General features: G+C 35.6%; 1 protein-coding gene across 1 annotated transcript in view; it reads right to left on the reverse strand.

Moving 5' to 3' along the window:
- Positions 1-21,926, reverse strand: part of LOC117406716 (small conductance calcium-activated potassium channel protein 2-like) — a 78,755-nt gene that overhangs the window by 40,649 nt on the left and 16,180 nt on the right. The window contains exons 2-3 of the mRNA XM_059022720.1: positions 11,203-12,173; positions 10,618-10,713 (exon numbers count right to left, since the gene is read on the reverse strand). Of these exons, the coding sequence (XP_058878703.1) occupies positions 10,618-10,713; positions 11,203-12,165 (1,059 nt within the window). The 5' untranslated portion in view covers positions 12,166-12,173. The remainder of the gene's footprint in view (positions 1-10,617; positions 10,714-11,202; positions 12,174-21,926) is intronic.

Below are 21,926 nucleotides of genomic sequence, written 5' to 3' on the forward strand. Positions count from 1 at the left end.
TCTTTATGTATTTGAGCTCCTATTCTATAATGTTGTTAAGATTATTATTGTAAGTTAAATTGTGTTCGTATTGAGTTAATGGCTATTTTCTGAACAGTCTTACCCCTTGTAAATAAGGTTTAATGCCTGGTAAAACCAATTTAAAAAAATGCAATAATGAGTAAAAACATCCTTCACACCCAAGGTTCAATTGTTAACATAATTAGATTATTGCCCATCAGGCATCCATGCATTTTTTTTCTACAGTGTATTTTCTTTGTCAAGTCAATATTTCATGCTTGTAGCAACTTTTGTACTTATGTTACTGGAGGAAATAATGGGAGTGGAAGGGCTGGACTGTAGTGGGCTGGACTGTGACCAGTCCCTGCCAACATTATTTTGCTCCTGACCAGCAGCCAACTGCACAGCTGAAGTCAGGGAACAGGGATTATTCCCATGTTTTTTCCTTCCATTTGGTGGCAAGCAATGATCTCATTATCACCAAGAAGAAAGTGATCATTCTGCTGTGTGTAAGCAACATCTGGTAAGAACAGCTCACTGCGCCTATGGGCTGTGTCTGCCTGGATTCCTCAGCAAGTGGAGAAGCCGGGATTTGAACACTTAACCTACTGGAGCGCACTCCACCAACTCAGTGCTGTACATTAACATTGGCACAGAGATACATAGCTGTTTTAAATGACTTTCATTCGTGTTAGCAGGCTGTTTCCCAATTACCAGTCTCTTAACGTATAAACAGGCAAAAAAAACAACATCCTTTTAACATCTACTTTTACAAGTCGTGTTTCCAAAGCTACCAGTACAGTAAATCTCTCTGTGACAAAAGCCTCTGATGTGTAAAAATAGTCTTTAATTTCCATGGATAATTATTTTGGGAAAACAGATCACATTTTCCTAACAAATCCTCCAAATGCCAGCTTTGACATTATATCCAGCGCCCAAACAGGTCTACTTAAACAAAGCGGATTGGAAATAAGTACTGCAACATTTAGTATCAGTTGAGTGGAAAACATCTCATGTTGAAGTTTAAAAGACTATGCAGTTACCACAAATCAGCATGTAGTGTATATATTTTTAAACAACTCTAGAGAAAAGTAAAAGTAATCTGTCTTCAGAATACTCAATACATTTAATGGACTACAACTCAATATTTAATATGTGTAATGTGGAGATTGCAACGTATATCTTGTCTGTAAGAAATCCTCCAATCTCATTAGTAAATGGAGTGGAGAGGTTTAGCACGATTTAGAGATTAATGCAATGTTTTATTTATGATATCAAAGCTTTTCACTTTTCAGCTTTTAGCTGCTTAGCTAAGGAAACCATCATGCTACTTATTATCACATGCACTTGTTAATGTTTATTGAAAGGAAGATATTTTAATTTTATTGTCTTGATGAAGGAAGCACTTTTTTCTTTGCTGACTTTCATTATTGAATTATACTGCTGCTAAATGAAGGTAACATTAAATGGATGGCTCAGCTCTATTGGGATTAAACTTCAATGCTACAAAAGTATGCATAAAAAGCACATTAAGTGATAATACAGAATATGTTGGGGAATGCGTCATTAGCAATCTGCCACCTCTGCCACTGACCAACTCACTGTGTGACCCTGAGCAAGTCACTTAACCTCCTTGTGCTCCATCCTGTGGATGAGATGTTAAATCAATGTCCTATAGTAAGTGACTCTGCATATAATGCACAGTTCACAGCCTACCTCTGTAAAGTGCTCTGTGATAGTGGTCCACTATGAAAGGCGCTATATAAAAATAAAGATTATTATTACTATCTCTACCAGCCTAGGAAACTTTATCAGTTGATAAAGCAAATTAGTAGCAATTACTAAATTACAGTCTGTACCCATTAGGACTTCAAAAAGAAAATGTAACCAGCAAATAAAACTGTCTTAAATGATCTCCACCAGATCAGATATTTAATATACACAAAAACCAAGTTGTACAATGAAAACACTGTGAGGTTGCCTGTCATTAACAGCTTCCCGACACCAGTCTAGAGGATCAAGTTGTAGATGGATTTCACTGTACAAAGACATGGAGTGTGCACTGTAGTTACATTAGAAGGGGTATAATACATGCAGAAATAGGGGTTGAGTTTCAGTACCTATGAAGCACCTTTGTGCTTCTGATGCATATTTATAATCAGATTTTCTACATGACAAATGTAAACAGGAAACATAAACCTGTTGTAAGTAATACAAGGTAAACTAAGAAAACCAGTAAAGACTGTTTTAATAACTATAAATAAATGGTTTAAGCTTACATTGCAGCAGCTTCTTAATTATTGTTATATAGTTGGTTGTTCAATATATAAATTAAATGCAGGAATACTACAGTGCATTTTAGGCTGTTAGATGAAAAGATAATAGGCTAAATGTAAATTACAAACATATTTTAAAATGTTATCTGGTCAAAAAAAAAAGCATAACATATATCCCATTATCATGATATATTACTTGTATCATTATATATTACTTGTGTAATATATCGTATCTATTATAATGTTCTACCCACTGAAATAAATACATTTTATGCATATATTTTTACTGTACCACTCCTAGCTAGTTTTATAGTCTAACATTTGTGAATCACACTTGCTTCCATTTAAAGGCAGAAAAGTTAAATATTAATTTACCATGGATGATTGAGTACCCTTTCCAATCTCAGAACAGCAATGGCAATACTTCTATTTAAAGCAGACTTCTGCTATACATTTGGAATATAAACTACACTTGGTGCTACATTTAGCTTGTTAACCAATTGAGTGTTTTTGGGATGAATAATAGATAGTAAGCAACAGTAATTAGTGTCAGTTGTATGTTGCTTGTTGTGTTTCCTGGATCTGAATTCTCCCATCATATATATAGTAAGAGCAACAGTGTAGAGTAGTGGTTAGGGCTCTGGACTCCTGACCAGAGGGTTGTGGGTTCAATCCCAAGTGGGAGGACACTGCTGCTGTAACCTTGAGCAAGGTTCTTTACCTAGATCACTCCAGTAAAAACCCAACTGTATAAATGGGTATGTATGTAAAAATAATGTGATATCTTGTAACCATAGTAAGTTGCCCTGGATAAGGGTGTCTGCTAAGAAATAAATAATAATAATTATTATTATTCTTGGTTTAAAAGGTATGTCATAGCAGACAGGCCAAAAAATGGAATCTATTCAGTCTTGAATAAAGAAGACTACGTCGTGATCTGATTCAAGCATATCAAATTCTAAAAGGTATTGACAATGTCGACTCAGGGGACTTTTTCAACCTGAAAAAAGAAACAAGGACCAGGGGTCACAAATGGAGATTAGATAAAGGGGTATTCAGAACAGAAAATAGGAGTAATGTTGTTGAAGCTGACACCCTGGGATCCTTCAAGAAGCTGCTAGATGAGTTTCTAGGATCAATAAGCTACTAACAAAACTGAATGGCCTCCTCTCGTTGGTAAGCTTTCTTATGTTTTTATGTTATTATGTTCTTACCCTCACTGGAAGTAGCAGTGTCAAATCACGGGCGGAAGGAAAATGTATCACAGGGAAAATGCTGAACTTCAATTTTTTGTGGAGCCTAGTGGTTTGGTACAATATCCTGTACGAAATTAATATAACAAGCAAAAAGCTCCAGGCAGCTAACTTTGATCTCTCTCAAGCAATTAGCAGCTGCAGGCAACGAAAATGTATCTCCAGAATTATCGAACAGACAAGGGTTTTGGAGGGAGTTGGCAGAGGAACTTCACATTGATGCCTGCTTTCCACCTGAGCTACAAATTCGATCTCATCAGAAAAAGAAACACTTTTACATAAACATAAACACTTTTACATAAACAATACATTTCTGGCACTGATTTTCACTCAGAGTGACCATACAGTGTTTTAATGTTTATTTAGCAATTATTATTTTTCATTAGGCTAATGTCTGCTTATTGAATCTGCAAACACAAAGATGGTCAAACACACACCTTTATCCAAAAAGTTTAAACAACTTGTGAAAAAACAAAAAAAAATAACACATACACCGCCATAAAAATAATCTGTCTTCTTAAAACCTAATGCAAAACAGAAAATAGTTTGTGTCTGTAAAGCACATTAAAAGCTGAGGTGTTCGTTGTTTTACAAGCATTATTAATGAATGTGTGTAAACCGATACTGGTACTACTAGCACAACATTAAATCATATACCTGATCTCAAATTCAAAACTAAAACAAAAATGAAAGGAGATGTATGTAGAGCCTTGCTGACCGCCGCTCTGCTCCCTTCTCTTCCTTAACTGTAATGGAGGAGTGACGTTTTGTATAGCTAAAAGATTGCTGATGGTCACTCCTTCTTCCCCCCAGATTCATCTTCTATCTCTAGACGCCAGGAGCTGGTTCAATACATTTTTACTTACTTTATTGTATTTCTTCGAATAACGAGTAATAACAAAATTAGTTGTACAATTGTGTGTCCATAGTCATTACGAATATTCGTTTGTACTCCGCAGTGGCCTAGTAATCACTAATAGTAGTAGTAAAACCACAGAGAAAGAATTGTAAATCATTTTCATTGCTGTACCACAATGAGCATGTATATGGGAACTTGTTTCATTTATGATTGTGTTTAACAATTTAATACAGGCAACTTTTGAAAAAAAAACTGTATTGGGCAGAAAGACTGAACCTGTAGCCTGTTGGATACATTATTTTTAACAATACAAGGATCAGTCTTAACAGGAAACATAATCTCTGTCTGCTAAAATAAATCCCTTGTTAACATGAGTAAATAATTGAGAGCAATGCTTATTTTAGTATACTAGAATGATGCCTCCCTGTTTTGTTGTGCTAGACCTTCTGCTATAAACTGAGGGCCCTATTCATAAAAGTACTTGCCGACTGCCGTAATAAAACAAATTAAACTAACAAAAGTCGTCCATATTGCTATTCATAAAATGATCTGAGAATATGGGCGACTGTCGCAAAGCACTTTATGAATGGGTATACAGTCGTTCAAGAACGAAAATCCACCTCTTTTTGATGACATCATCAGCATTATTAATAAACCCGAGTCTGCAGATGCCAGTCACTGGCAGTTTGCAAAACCTGATTCCGATGCCCCTATCACGTCTGCCAAAAATTCAGGACATGTCATAATTTAGAAAAAAAAAAAAAAATACTTGTATTTTCGTTTTGTTCGGCAACGCTGGTAAATTTCCATACACACACAATAAATAAATAAATACATAAATAAAATAGAATAAAAGCACTGTAGGAGGACTTTGAATAATACTGTAATTCTAGTAATAATAATAATAATAATAATAATAATAATAATAATAATAATAATAATAATAATTTTGAAAACTTTAAATGTTAATCTTACAAATTCTCAACTATTTAACTATTATTATTATTATTATTATTATTATTATTATTATTATTATTATTATTATTATTATTATTAATAAACCCCGCTTAAAGCAGGGAGTCAATCAGGGTCGAGTTTATGTAAAAGTTAGTCAGATGACCGTGTCTATGAACATTTGACCTTTACAATCCCTCATTTTGCTGTAGATTCCTATTCTCCTCTTTCATCTCTTCCTTCTTGCAGTTTGTTATTTCTGACTTCTTGTTTTCAGTAGGAATTGCAACAAACAAAAACATATCCTCACTTGAAATGGATAAAGGAAGAAAATTATAGCCTTACATAAATACCACCCCATGTGCAACACTTATACAATACTACCATGTCTGGGATAGTGGCCATCATCCATCTTATCCCTAATTACAGCTAGTCTTGGGGGAAGTGGCAATCATTAGAAAGTCCTTAATGTTTCTCTTCCAGTATAAATGTAACTTTGCCAACCAGGCTAAGGGCCCTAATTCCCTAAAAATAATTATATTTACTAATCCTTGCCACGCAGGTAAGTGTAAGGAAGGAACCTGTGTTAGTTTATGCAATTAACTCTTACCTTTCAGTTCACAGTTGCGCTTCATTTTAATTAAGGGCCCCTTTTTTTGTTTTATTAATTAACAGTTGACAACTAGCTCATTTACATGTTATATATACGGGCAGCAGTGTGGAGTAGTGGTTAGGACTCTGGACACTTGACCGGAGGGTCATGGGTTCAATCCCCGGTGGGGGATCTGCAAGCTACTTTACCTAGATTGCTCCAGTAAAAACCCAACTGTATAAATGGGTAATTGTATGTAAAAAATAATGTGATATCTTGTAACAATTGTAAGTCGCCCTGGATAAGGGCCTCTGCTAATAAATAAATAATTATAATATAGACCTTATATAGAGATATATATATATGAATCAGTGATTGGAAATTCTGGCCTGTGATTGGTTAAAACCACCTCATAGGAGCAAAACAGATTGAACTATTGACCTGTCATCCTAACACCACCTGGCAATAGTCTCTGTCTGTCTGTCACGAATATTCAAACAAATATTTTTTGACATGTATTCGGATCCAAAAATCAGATGTTCGTCTTCACTAGAAATGACAAAAATACCTTGCACTTATTTAACACCTCACCAGAAGTTTCAAAAATGGCAAATGAAAAAGAGCTCTGTGTGATATGTGAGATTAAGATATAAAAACAACACAGGATCACCACTGCAGCTCTGAGCCTCTATTTAAAGGTTTTAGACAGCAAAAAGTTAACAAACAAATGCAATGCTATTTGTGTCTTTTTAGGGAATGCTTTGACTTTATAGTTTGATTTCGGTTTAGTGGAACAGTTTTTATCCTTGGAAAAAAGAAAGTAGACAGACATTTGACTTTGGCATAAGGGGGGGTTGGAAAAGAAAGCACATACTTTTTGTTTTTGACAAGCAACTGCTGACAGGACCTACTCCCGACTAAGTCTCTAGTGTTTGCTCCTGCCTACACACTGCAGTTCAATCAGTCTGACAGGCAGAACGCACGCTTGGCACATTGCACTAACTTAGCACTAAGGTTTTCAAAACTCTAAACTGCAGATACCAGCTAGATTTGTAACCTAATTAAAGTCAAAGAGCAAAGAGAACCCACCTGTCATATCATAGTGAAAAACTGGAATTATAAAACCAGGATTGTCTGTGTATGAGGAGTATCAGCAAACATGGAAAAGAACTAGTGGTGTTGAGTGCTGACAATGTAATGGTATTGAAAAGTTTTGAATAGGTCTTTTGTCTGTACAATGTACAAATCCTATTTGGTACTTTTCAAGTACTGAACCGTATCCATAATGTATAATATATTTAATACACTTAAAAGTACCATGTTAAAAATATTTACACGTGCTAAGTTAAGTGCTTTTAGTGTTAAGTATTCACTGTAGCCTTCTTGTATCCAACTGCATAAGTAGGAAGGCAGGTACTGGATAGATAGATAGATAGATAGATAGATAGATAGATAGATAGATAGATAGATAGATAGATAGATAGAAGGTGATGGTGCTTAATAATCTGAAATATATTAGTCAGATGTTGATACTGTTCACTTATTAGCTAGACAGGCAGCATGCGATATACAATATACCAAAATAATAAAATAATCTGTAAGTAAACGAAAAGCCAGTCCTCAACTGAGCTAGGATTATGTGTTGTGTATACCATGATTTCCAGCTATAAAACACCCCCCTTGCCTGCGTGGGTGTTTTTATTATACTGAGTACAGGATTGCTCTAGGGGACCTACAGGCTTTCTGTTAATGCTACAGTAACACATAACTGTGGACATTACTGAGATAGAAGTACACTACTACACTACTCATGCATGGAGAGTAAAGCAAACTCTATATAATTATACATTTAGAACAGGATCCAGGCAGACATATACATGCATAAGGCTATATTCTCAAAGCATTTACCCGAGAACTAAATTTGCCACCTTGTTTTTTTTTTTATGTAAAAGAAATAAACAAAAGGCAGTTTTTACAGACGAACAATGAACAACTAAGGTCATATTTTTAAGCTTTGCAGTATCTGAAAAATAAATTTGTGTAAACTAGCATTTGGTTAAAAATGGCCCATAAACGAACGCTAAATAATGAAATACTGCAGTATCTTTATTGTAATGTATTCCATATCATTGTTGTTGAACAGCTTGAAATGCTTAAACGGTGATCGGATTGTCTTGTATGACCGATCCTTTCTAAATCACAAATGCTGCGTTTGATTGAGCAGGTGCTTTATGGAAGAGCGCTGGCAACAGTGACTGACCGCTGAGTGTAAATCCTGATTTCAGACAATCACTACAAATTGTTTCTGGTGTCACATTCAGATAATCATTACTGTCCTAAAAGACCTTGTCAGCATTTGACCTTTAAAAATGCTACAGTTCGTTTTCGCCTGTCCTTTTGTTTCACCTGAAGTCTTTAGTGTGCACACAGGTTTCCAATTGGAATACTCAACCAAGCCCAGTTACCCACACACTGTAAAAGGACTTAAGTTCTGAAGCACGCAATTTGGTGGGCATTCCTAGAGTTAAGTGTCCCAACTGCCATATTCAACCAACATTTATTTTTTCCTGTATTTTTTTCCTGGAGTTGGGGAGACAGGAACCATGTTTAACTCCTCGGCAACTCATTTAAAGGGACAGACATATTGGTACAGTTTGAAAACACATTTTAAAATACAAAAATGTAATTATTAAATTATAAAAAAACACAGACATGTTTTGAATATACTTCCAAAATCTCGGGAGTGGTAAAATCACCCATTTATTTTGGAGTAATTATGTACAAAACATATTTTTTTAAATGTGGGGCCTCTGTGTTCAACCAGGTAGAAATTATTATTATTATTATTTGTTTATTTAGCAGACACCTTTATCCACTTGTTTCACTGGGAAACAGTGCATCATTTTATAAACTAGTGTTGCGCTATACATTTTTTTTAACAAGTAGTCCAAAATTGCTACTTAAGTTTTTGTGTCACCTTGGTACAAAAATGTTCCTTTCACCACACAGATACAATAGCTCTTTTTAATTCTAGACTGATAAAGATACTGCACCATTACTGAAAATCTGAATACCCCCTTTTACTATTGTCACCTGTGTGAACTTTTGGGGGGATTTTCTAAATAGAAGCTAAACCAGTGAAACCCTGAGATAAAAGTAAATTACAAACAGTGAACAGAAAAATAAATGCTCTCCAGAATTGCTCTAGAATCTGTAGAATATTATCATGGGTCTACTTTTGAATTTTTGGAGCTTCAATGAATAGTAATTTCAGTCTTCAGCAGGCACTTGTGTGTACATTTATTCTTGCACGATCTGCAAAACGAATTTGGGTACCAGAAAGTCTAATTGTATTGATAGAGTTAGTTAGTTAAGAAATACAAATAAATGTTTGACTGCTCACACACTCAAATCCCTGTGCACTAATAACTGTATTACTAATTACAAATACAGGTATGTATATCCAAATTACAATATTTACTACATGTTTATATAATACAGTTTAACCATGGGAAGTGCTCACTTTATTCCCAGCTGCATATTTTTTTTTTATATATTTCACCCTACAAAACTCAAAGTATAAAATGCAATGATTCCTCTGGTTTGTGAAATATTTAATTTACTACTATACTCTTATATACAATTTAAATATTAAGTTCAGTCATTTAATGAAGCCTAGATTTTAGAACAATACCTTGTTTAAACGCATGGCTTGTTTTAAATTTAATTCAGATTTAAGTATTTTGATCTTTCAGTGGCATGTAGTGTCAGAGGACAGCTGAGTAAATATAAATGCCACTTGTGAAAAAAAAGAAAAAAAGTATCTGGTACATAAACAATATCCTAATTGTGTTTTGGTGATATTGTTAATGTAACAATTGTATTTATAATATTATTGAAATACAGTATTTGTGTTGACAAAAAAGCTTTTTAGCTTCTGTGACATTAAGATGTTTTACTATTCAAGGCAAGCCCTTTTCATAGGCATATTCCAAAAGTTGCCTTTAATTAAATGTATTGAGTTGACTAGTTATGAATAACTAACACCAATAATACTTTAAAGTGGTAGACAATGAAGAATATAAAGAACTTCAAAGTAACCAGGCAGCTTTTCATTTGCTTACCGTTTTTCTACAATATAATAGCAAGATATGTTATGCAAATGTCGTTGTGCCAGCCACTTACAGTACCAGATAAAGTTAAGAAATGCGCTCAATTAAAATGGTTTATATTGTGGCATCGAATGGATCTGTTTCTAGTTGCACTGCAATGTGTGTAAATAATAAAGTAGCATATCTCCGCCATACTTTTAAAGTAGACTAAATTCGAAAGCTGTAATCTGAATATTGTTAACTAAAAGAAAGTAACACTGCGACCATTGTTCCCTCACACTTAACAATAAAAATGTACATCTTACAAAGGACCGCCCTGTGGATCTGTAACCTAGAAAACCATGCACTATCCCTGGAGTCTATCGTGTTTCCTTCAGTAACACTTGTGGAAACACCCACTTATATTTACAACCCACTGATATGATTGAGGTTGTAGTTATACAATGAAATACGTTATGCGATTAAGGGACAGATGGACGTGTAAAATGTAACGAAATCCCCGTTGTGTCTTTCTAGTACAACTAAAGTGTGTACATAATAAAGTTGTATTTTATACAAAAATGAACATTACCTGAATTTCCCTTGCGTGGTATACAATAATCAGACCAAGCAGAATTATCGTGGAAAGGCTAATAAGGCATTTTAGAGCTAATGAATACAGCGACCCCTGCAAAATAACAGAAAAGAAAAGTTGTAATTGTTAGGCTGAAATACTTCATATCCGTCATCTTCGTGCTGCAATTAAAACATACATTAACAACATGAATGCAGATGTAACCTTAAAAATAACGGTTTAAATTAAAACCACTGTTAATGCTACTCTCGCAACTATGGCTGATAAATGAAGTTGCTACCAGGGAAACATCACATTCTAGCTGCAAAACAAAAGTATCCTCTGCATGTTCTAAGAACTACCACTGCTTCCATCATCGGTGACCGCAAGAAGACATTATGTTAGTGCTATAATGCTTTAACATTTGGACATGTTGCATATTGTATTATTATAGTATTATTTAGCAATGGCATGATGTTGTTATTTACACTGTGTTCTTTAAATATCTACTTTCATGTCCAAAATGTGCAAAGAAAACACCTGGCGTATATCAATAATGCTAAGAGAAAACATTCTACAAAGCAGGCAAGTTCTCGGTCTTACCTTTTCATATGCTCCCCACGAAAGTTCAGTTTCTATAACCATGACCACTATCCCAAACATCCCAAAGATCAAAGCATAGTCGCTGAGTCGTTTTCTTTTCTCAAAGAGCGCTCTCCTGTGCCCAAGCTTATAGCCGATGTTCTGGTTTTTCTTTTTGCTCGACTTGTTATTCCCACTGCTGCTACCTCCACCGCCTGATCCATAGGACACCAGGTTAGTGGAGTTGTTTTGCTCCGGTTTGGAAACCACGATCTCTGGGGCGCCAGCAGTGGTGGAGATGGGTTGCAAAGGCTGCGACTCGGAGTCCAACTCGTGCAGGTTCCTGCGGGAAGAACTAAGGTTACTTAGCGGCCGCATCACTCCACCGTTGTACCTGCAGCTGCTCATGGCTATTTCGGTGAATGGGTTACTATCTCTGCTGTTGCTTGTGGGGCTACCCTGCTGCCTACTGTGGCATTGCTGGTATTGCTGGTGGTGGTGGTGGTGGTGGTGGTGTCTGGATGAACTGGCATGGTTGGAAGGCGTGAACTCGCTAACGTTTAGCTGACTGCTGTAGCTTGAAGAGGAGACAGGCGATGAATTAGTCCTGTAGACTCCCGTTAAAGGGGGTGAAGTCCGCAGAAGAATCAAGTTATCCCCCGCACCATAAGGACAGTTGTTGCATGTGAAGCATGGATCGCCCTGCTGCTGGAGAAACTGATGTTCCTGGTCCTGGCAGTGGTACTGATGTTGATAGTGTTGATGTTGCTGCTCCTGCTGCTCCTGAAAAAAATCGTGCTGCAACTGCAATGGGGTTTCCATGTCAGAGTTGTTAAAGCACCAGGAGGAACGGGCAGTGCACCCAGCGCAATGCGTTACGGTAGGGATGGGGAAGTCCTGCTGGGGCGTGGAAGGACCCATTTCGGCTCCTGTAGAATCCAAGCAGCGCGTTCGATTGGTTGGGCGGACCAAAACAACTGGCATGACGTCACCTGCAACACAGACAGATACAGAATGTGGGATTGCAGTTGGGAAACGCTGGGGCACCTTTGGGATTCCACTTTAAGTGGTAAGAGAAAGAGGGAATTGTCAAAGGTTGGGAACACCGCATCTGTAGGATTCAGAGCAGTCTATTACTTGATAATCATGTCAGCATTTCTAAGGAAGATAGTCATCTGTGTAGTTGGACTTATGTCTAACTAATTATACCGTGCATAAAAACACTTGAAAAACCAGTAGTAAATTATAGACACTTTGAAATGTTGTACAATTTAAAAAAGAAAAAAACAAACAATAGTTTCAGTGAAATGTTTTGTGTTATGTTTTAATTAAATGCATGTGTGTGTGTGTGTGTGTGTGTGTGTGTGTGTATATATATATATATATATATATATATATATATATATATATATATATATATATATATATTATAAATTATCCCAAATCTTTCTTGCTTGCTCATAATGATAGAAGGTCGTTGTATTTGTGCAGCCTTCCAAGGAATTGTGTTTTTTTTTTCTTTTGTCAAATATCTAATATCTATGTTCTCTTCTCATTCTGTATATACCCACAGGTTGGAAACCTAACAGCATATTAGTCAGGCTATGAAACATAGGTTTTGAAATGATAACGTAATAAAGTAAATGATGCAGAAGATCTATTTTCGCTGTTTCTAATAAAGAAGTCGTATGAGCTGCCCGTGTTTTGCTTTCTATTAGATTACACTTTTTATGCATCCTATAGACAACATCTGCTTTCTGGGACACACACGGCCGATCGTGCCAGTTTCAGCTGCAGTCAGCTATGCTGCAATCAGCTGTGGGAGATAAAGCTCGCAAGGCGACTGGTGCTTGTGAATGTAGTGACGCTGGTATAGCACTTCTGATCAATTCACAAGGTAACTTTCTTTGTTTACCCGCAGGAATGAAAGTCAAACCCGGTTTCATTATCGTTTAATGGTGGGAAAGTGAAAACAATGCCCGTTTGTCGAAAGATCGTCTGCATCCTTAATTTGAGAACAATGTTACCGCGACCTGGCATAAAGTGTTGTGATATCAGTTTATTACGAACATATTTTGTGTTAGTTTGCTTAATTGAACGAGAAACATAGGCTATACAGTACATTCAAGGTCATACAGTAATAATCTGCGCAAATCTCTATTATTATTATTATTATTATTATTATTATTATTATTATTATTATTATTAAATAACAGTTCCAGTATTTTATTTGCAGAACATATGTTGATATAATACAGCATATAAAGTAAGCTACCACAGAGAAAATCATTTTATCGATCGGGTAAAAATAATAATAATAAAAAAAAGTGTAACATAAGATTTACTGTTTTAATCAACCAACAACGCTATAGAAAGCGATTGATTTATATTATTGGGATTTCTTCCAAAAGATCAGAAGAACATCATCAGGCTGAAACCGGAGCACTTTCATTAAGTAATTGGATTTCTTACCTGGATTCGATTTCCTGAAATGCTATTCTATATCATCTTTAGTTTGTTGCCAGCTGCTTGTTTGTTGAAAAGATTTTGCCAAGACCATCAATGAATAATTAATTTAATGAGGGCCCTTTATGTATATTGATGACCCCCTTAAACTACCAGTATGTGTGCTTTTATTTTGACTCATGGGGCATTTAATGTGTGTGTGTGTGTGTCTATATATATATATATATAGTGAAACTCTGATGCAACATACTGACTTGGCACCGTAAAAACAGTATGTTATAACCGAGGTATGTAATAACCAGATACATGCACATACCTACCAAATCAGCACAAAAATCAGAACCTAGTACAATATAATTGATTGATGTACATATACAATGTATGTAGTAGGCTATAAATAATAATAATATACACGTCAATAAACATTACCATACAGTCAGTTCCGGTACAGTACAGTAACCATTGCCTGTACGCTATTTTAAGAAGTCTTTTAGACCCTGGCCACATTAGCATTTAAGAACCAAGTTAAGTGTTCAAAACCCGTTTAACATTGCTTAAATCGATTTGCATCCACACTAAACACGGTTCATACTACTGAGTTCAACATCCGAGTTTGAAACCTACTCAAGAGGTAGTCTCGAACTCGGTTGTCGGCATAACTGGTTTCTATAAACTGGTTTAACTGTAATCTGGACGTGACAGTGTTCGAGTCTGGTTCATAGTATCCTCCGATATCCCCTAGTGCTTTGCGGTAGTACGTTGCCATAATCCACCTGGTTACACGAGACGAGAATAAAAGAAAGACAAACCCTAATTAAAATACAGGAGGATTTATTCTTGTCATATTCCATTGGTACATTCAGATATGCTAATGTACCGTAGTACACAAAACTTAAAAAGTGGCGAAAACACTTTTTAAATTATCTTAGATCACATCACAAACGAGCACATTAAAGGTCTTTATTTCGACTTTTAATTAAATTAAAGAACGTCTTATCTGCCCAAGATTTTCCCTTTGTGAAAATACCCACCCTATCTAATTTATTAACACTGTTGGGCTAGGGTTCAGGTAAATCAGTTCTGAACTCGGTTGTCGATTTTTTATTTATTTTTTGCTCTAATTTGGACAAGGCCTTTGACGACTGCCTCAGCGACTGCTGTTTAAATTTAAGCTCTTTGACAACATAATTCTGACTGCTTTCCTTCCTTTAAGATTTCTCCAATAATGTACAGTTTGTCCTTAAATAAAACTGACGATCGTTTAGCGGTGGCCATGATAGTACTGCATAAATTACAGTAATAGAGAGCAAGGTCAAGTTCAAACAAGAAGTAGGACTGTGAGTACGCAATATGCGCAGCACATATTATCCAAGGTATGTTGTAAATGGGTTTGGCTGTATATATTTTAGATCAAAGAGCCAGCTGCCCAAGGTTTTGATATGTTGTATAAGTTATATATATATATATATATATATATATATATATATATATATATATATATATATATATATATAATTTAAAACAGGTCTGTTATCGCATTTTGTCAGTATAATCTAGTTAGGATAAAAGGTCATTTACATATTAACTTGTAGTTCAGGAAAAATATATTTACATATGAGATAGCAGTGTTGTATGTGAGTACATTTAAACTTTACTGATATTGTATGACACCTGGTGTATAATGGGTGTGTGTGTGTGTGTGTGTGTGTGTGTGTGTGTGTGTGTGTGCGCGTGTGTGCGTGTGTGTAAAAAATGAGCTTCGGGAATTATCTTCTTACGTAAAATCCAGGTCTTTTCCAGACACTAGAGGTCGTAATAATCCACAACACCTTGGAATAATTCAACCCTGATATTTGCAGCTCTGTAAGAAAGATAACCAAATAAAGGGTCTACTGGTATACTGGACTATTGGGTGAATATGGTTAATTTATGGGAATAATACTTTCAGGCTCGGTACAGTTTATAATATAACCAATTCATTCATTTTATAAGGAATAATTCTCGAACAAAAACCTTTCCTTAATATTGATTATAAACCTGTCAGACGAATAGAACGGGAATGCTGTCTTCTGATTGGTTGCAGAGGGCATTAATGGCCATTCAGAATGTTCACACAGCCATCATCTATAAAGTACAGTAAGGTATCAATCCGCTGAAAAGAACATCTAGTATAACTGTCAAAACCACAACAAACCCATGAAATAACGGCTAGAACAGGTCACAAAAACGAGTCCTCTATATATATATATATGATATAAAAAATACTGCCTCCATCTCTATCCAAACAAGAATGGCCTTCACATCTTTCCAATGTCTTAACTCCTGCAATTATTGATGTCCACCAGTCGTCAATAGTTGGAAATCAACAGCAAACCTTCAGACAAACTGCAAACCTGCAAAAACACATTCAAAATCTGAACCCCAATGCTTTGCTGCACCCTCAGAAAGCTGAATCACGAACATACCGGCTATGTTTCAAAACTGCACTCTCACAGGAAACCTGCAATTCAACATGACATAAGTAAACTTACCGCCCCCCCGCAAAAAAAAAATTAGTAATTTAATACCTTTCTTTTAAGAATACATTAATGTGTTTAATAATACTGTTATAGAATCCGTTCGTTGTTGTAACTTTCTTTTCGAGAAAGAAGACGAAACACAGCGGTCTTAAATGTTTTCCCTGTCTTAAATAAATTAAAAACTAAATTGTATTTTGATTTTTTTTTTAATGTTTGGTTTGTTTGTTAAGGAAAAATAGTTCCCTTAGCTGTTCAAGGCTGAATTATACCGTCGAAGAACCGTTGTAGCAGCACGGGACGAGCACCGCAGGACATAAAGAAAATAATAAATACAAGGTTATAAATCTTAATATTATTGCTGTTAAAACCATAAAGACTGATTATAAGAGCTTACGCCTCGGGCCTTCAACTCTCCCGGCCGGGGCATTAACGGCCAAGAAATGCCGTGCCAGTCGGTCATTATTGCTTAAACATAATGATATTTTGTAGTGTTTCACTCAGTTGATAACACATATATGTGTTGATTTGAAATGTCACATAAGCACCCCTGTTAGAAGCTCATTAATTATGATACATTGCTGTAAAGATAACAACAAACTGACCAGAAATATCGACACATGAGTAATCCCTCTTGAGCTCATAATCGTCTTATTCAGCATGCCTCCCAAATGTGGTCATCAGAGGTCCAAATATTGTATAATAATAATAATGATAATAATAATAATAATAATAATAATAACAAATAAAGCTGTACAAATTGTTTTATAATAAATGAGAAACTAACTTACAAAAAGATAAGTTTTCAGACGATTTGTAGATAAATTATTTACATAAGTCTTCATTATAGTATTGCTGAATACTATAAGATTAGAGTTTAGACGGGGTTTATACGTTTTTTGGAAGGAATACTTCCTGGGAGATGGATGGGATAAGGAAAACATCTGCCTCTGCAAATCACCTATGTTGACAAAAAACAAACGATTGTAGTAGACCCTTACTCATCACTAAACAGAAATAGTTTAGCAAATTCAGCACCATGGCTAGTTCCTTCCTTGGTTGAGCAGTAAATAAAATTACATTAATAATTTTATAAACCGCACCAGGTATAAAACGCGATGATTTTGTGTAACTTTTGACCAGTTTTTCTGTTGATTTTCCTCAATAGGTAAAACAAATTGATTCGAAATGGTATGCTTATGCACTTTCCAAACCATATGTATATATTGTATCAGTATAAATGACTGTTGTGAAAAAGGTTACCATTATAACCTTTTTGGTAAAATAAATTAATAACTTTTCTGCACATGTTATGGACCTTATTGATGTTTGAGAAACTCGCTAAATATTTTAGAAAATGTAATATTTTTGAACTAATGACACAACAACAGTAGCACAGCAAATAGCAATGCAGCCCTGCCTTGAAATATTGATTTATGTAAACAAAAAAAACTTGTCTAATTAACGTGGTGTAAACAATTGTTTCAAAAATCAACTTTGGTTATGCAGCTGTGGTTATTCAGTCGGGAGATGTAAACAGCACAATGCACTACCAACAAACAAAAAACATGCTGACAACCAGGGCAATTAAAAATGCAGAATAATCACAAATGCAAATGTAATCAAATGTGAAAATCTCAGACTGTAACCTGAAATGGGCACATAATACTAAAACTAAAACAACTCACCAGATTATTTCCTATTGACAACAAGATGTTGGCTTTGTTTCATTGTTTTTTCCTACCAAAGATAACCATTTGTCATTGTATAGACCTAACAGATTTCAAATCAGAAAAGCCACATTTTGGAACCATCAGCTGGTCATTCCTGTAATACTAAAAAAAAAAAGCAGCAAGAATAGATTTCTAAATAGCAAGGAATTCATTGTCTTTATATAATGACTCCCTTAACATACACCCAAGTGCATAGCTATGGATTCATATAGAAAGGTGTATTAGCTTGGTCTAAGATGAAACTGCCAGAATATAATTATCAGGCAATTGATGTGTTATTCCCCAGTATAACTCGTTCAGACAGGTTATAATCTGCTTTTAGTACACACAATTAAGTATCATAAACAAACAAACCAAAAACAAATGAGTGCTTAAATCTTAGAAAGGTCTATACAGAATATTAATCTAAAGTATTATGGAAAATGCAGCAGTGGACCATAAATTACTGTTTGTTTGCAATGTCTAAATGTATAGAAACAAATATATACTAAACTGGAAAGGAAAGAGTTTCAATGTTGCCAGTGTGGTTGTGAATGGTGTGTTGCAGATGAAGAGGCCATCCAGTTTGAGTCTACAGATTTACTGACCAATAGCTAAAATAAGTTTAGAGATTGACATGCACTGTTAGATATCTGATTTTCATAACCTTGCTTCTCAAACGGAATCCTCTCAGCAGTGGTCTATAGATCTGCCACTGTTTAGATAGACCCCTTGATATCAGCTACATAAAAATAAATAAATAAATAAATAAATAAATAAATAAATAAACTTATGTTATTTAGACCTCTGTGACTTTATGTAACCCATACCATGTATACCGCCTTAAATCTGTACTAATCTGTATTTGGGCTTAAATGGAGAGAGCTCATTCATTAAATCCATGCTGAAAATGCCAATGAGGGTAATAGGTTTCACATTAACTTCATCCCTGAGTACAGAAATTGTCCTCATTTCAATCTGCCCTTTGGGCTCATGAAATAGTGAGCCTGCTCAGGTAAAACATTCTCCTCATGCCAAGGGCAAGGGAAATGCTACATATTTATCCTCATTGTATATGGGATGGACTAGCATTATTAATAATTATGAACTAACTAAAACCTGGATGGTCCCTTGTATGTATGATAAAATCAAGTATATAGACAATTACCAGTAACCATGATTTATATTATAGTGTAAGAATTCTATAAAGGGAAATGAATGTTAACTCTTTGCGGTCCATTTATTCAGTGCCTGTCAGGCGCGTCAGGTCTAATTTATTTTCACACAAGCTGTTTATTTTACATGCACTGTTTAAAAGTAATTTTATTCATAGTAAAACAGGTTTAAAAGGCACTGCATATCAACATGATACTCATTACTGCATCTCCAGCCCCGCCCCACCCCTTGTTCGCTGTATTTTTCACATATCTCTTCATAGTCATGCATACTGATAAATCATCTCCTGATTACTCTATTTATCACCAAACTCCTCAATAATGCTATCCAAGTAATTATTTTATTACTATAACATCTCAAAAAGCTTGGCAAATGTCCACGATTTTCTGTGAGTGCTGGATGCGGAAGCAGCTGTCTTGTTTATGTCCATGTTATGTCTGTGGTGAAGGGACTATGTGTATTGCTCAGATCCGCCTCCATTTTATTCCCGGCTTCTCTCGGCCTTTCTCGGCCATTGAAAGCTTTTTTTCCAGAGAAAAACCGACTAGGTACCTGTGATTGACGCCTATTTGATGATGTCAGACAGGGTCCGACATCGGACCGGAAAGGAAACATTTTAATGTCAGACAAAGGGTTAATATTAGGGCAGTTTAAATTTATTGTGGTGGTTTAATTTTTTTTAAAAGTGTGGTGAATGTGAGAGCAAAAGTCAGGATGTGGTTTACAAAGATAAATGCCCTTTTCTGTTCTGAACCATTCTTATGTTTGACAAATCCTTTCCTTATGAATGGCAACACAATTACATTAAACACATACAAATTGACCTGTTTGATCTAATACAGGAGATAGTCCATGCTGGTGAAGTCCAAACAGACTTGATGCATAGTGGCTTGATACATTCTTAATTCTGGATTACAAACACCATTATCAGATTTAACAGATGCCATACCATTAAAATACAAATGGAACAAATGATAAGATTAGTGTAAACCCTGTAAGCTGCCTTCAGAGTAATTATAGATCATTTTACAGAATGAAAGGGACTGCATTTTACAGACAATTTGATATGGTATTGATTAGAAAGACCAGATCTACTTATTATGCTGTAGGCACTGTTTTTATTGTTTATTTTCTAAACTTTTCAATGGCGCTAAATGTATGTAAAGCGTTAATTCAGGTTGGGAAACTAGTCACAGGGTTACATGTTTAGGCTAGGAAGCTGTTTTTTTCTTTACATTTTTTTATTATTATTTTTTTTGAGTGTGCCCAATTATTTTACCCCTGACTTTCTCCCCAATTTGGAATGTCTAATTATTTTTTCCCCTCACCACAGCAATTCTCCACACAGAAAGGTTTAGTGGGCATACTCTGATCCCACAGCCAAGCCAGCTTCCTCTTTTACACCAAGAAACTCAAGATTGGATGTCAGCGAGCTACTGGCCTCTGGAGGACAAAGGCTAGTCGTGCAGGTGTCCTTTCAGAGCTCACTGGGTGCTTGGCTAGCCGTTTTTGCCTCCCTAATCCACGGGAGCGATAGAGCCAATGCGATGCTCCCTTCAGAATCCCCAGTGAAGACTGCTGAGTTCACACAGCCAGGATGTGAACCTGCTCTGTATGACTCACCCTGCACACTACGTGACTGTGCTTTTACCAGGTGAGCCACATGGGCACCCCTCGTCACATCTATTATTAATGAATATATAAAAGGAGGAGGGGACTTTGCAGATGCACCTCTTTCAGTTTTAAACATGCTGTGGGTGTCTACAAGACAGATAATAAGCATTCGTAAAAAAAAAAAACAACAAAAAAAAAACAACAACAAAACACCATGCAGTAATCTGTATTTCATTTAAAGTATTTGTTCATGACAAAAGTGTTGGCACCCCTGCTTTAGTATTTCGTGTGTCCTCGTGTTGCATTTATTACAGCTTTCAGACATTTATGATAATTCTTAACCAGTATGTTACATCCTGTTGGTGAAACCTGGGCCCATTCTGGCATGCATGTTTATTTCAGCTCAGACAAATTGGATACACAATGCTTGGCCACAGCATTTTTCAGATCAGTCCAAAGCATTTCTATTGGATTGAAATCTGGTGATTGCAAAGGCCATTCCCTAACTTTTATCTTAGTTTTCTTCAAGAATTCCAGAATTGACTTAGCCATATGCTTTGGGTCTTTGTCGTGTTGGAAGATAAACTGTCTGCCAGTCAGCCTATGAGCAGATGGTATCATTGTACTTTGTAGAATGTTTTGCTACATGGCTGCATTTATTCAATCTCCAATCACACAAATGTCTCCAATCCCTGAACTGCTAAAACACCCCCATATCATGATTGAAACACCTCCATGTTTACCTGTAGGTAAAAGGTTTTCTTCATTGAAGGCTTTTCCTTTTTTCTGTCCATACTGTGATCGATTGTTGATGTAGGCATAGAGGTAGCCTAGGCTATAGAATATTGTTAACAAGAATGTACAGGTTGCACCAAACACAAATTTAAAATATACATTTGTGCTCGGTCTCTTACACTATATTATATAAAATATGTAATTGTAAAGCAATGATGTTTTTTTAAAACTAAAAATCTACTTATTGCTTTTGTGGATTGTAGTAGGAGACACTGCATAAATTCCTAACTTTAAATCCCAGAACCCATGGTAAATATCCTTCATATGAGACGTAAAACTGTGGTCCTATTGTAAGTGACTCTGCAGCAGCAGTTGTGATGCATAGTTCATCAAAGTCTCTGCAAGTCGCTTTGAATAAAAGCGTCTGCTAAATGATTAAATAATAATAATCATGGAAAAACATGCAACATTTTATTATTTTTTAATCATATACTCAGGTTTACATACACCTTTCATCCGACTTTAG

The sequence above is a fragment of the Acipenser ruthenus genome, chromosome 1 (assembly GCF_902713425.1).
Source record: "Acipenser ruthenus chromosome 1, fAciRut3.2 maternal haplotype, whole genome shotgun sequence".
In the NCBI taxonomy this organism is placed as follows: Eukaryota; Metazoa; Chordata; class Actinopteri; order Acipenseriformes; family Acipenseridae; genus Acipenser; species Acipenser ruthenus.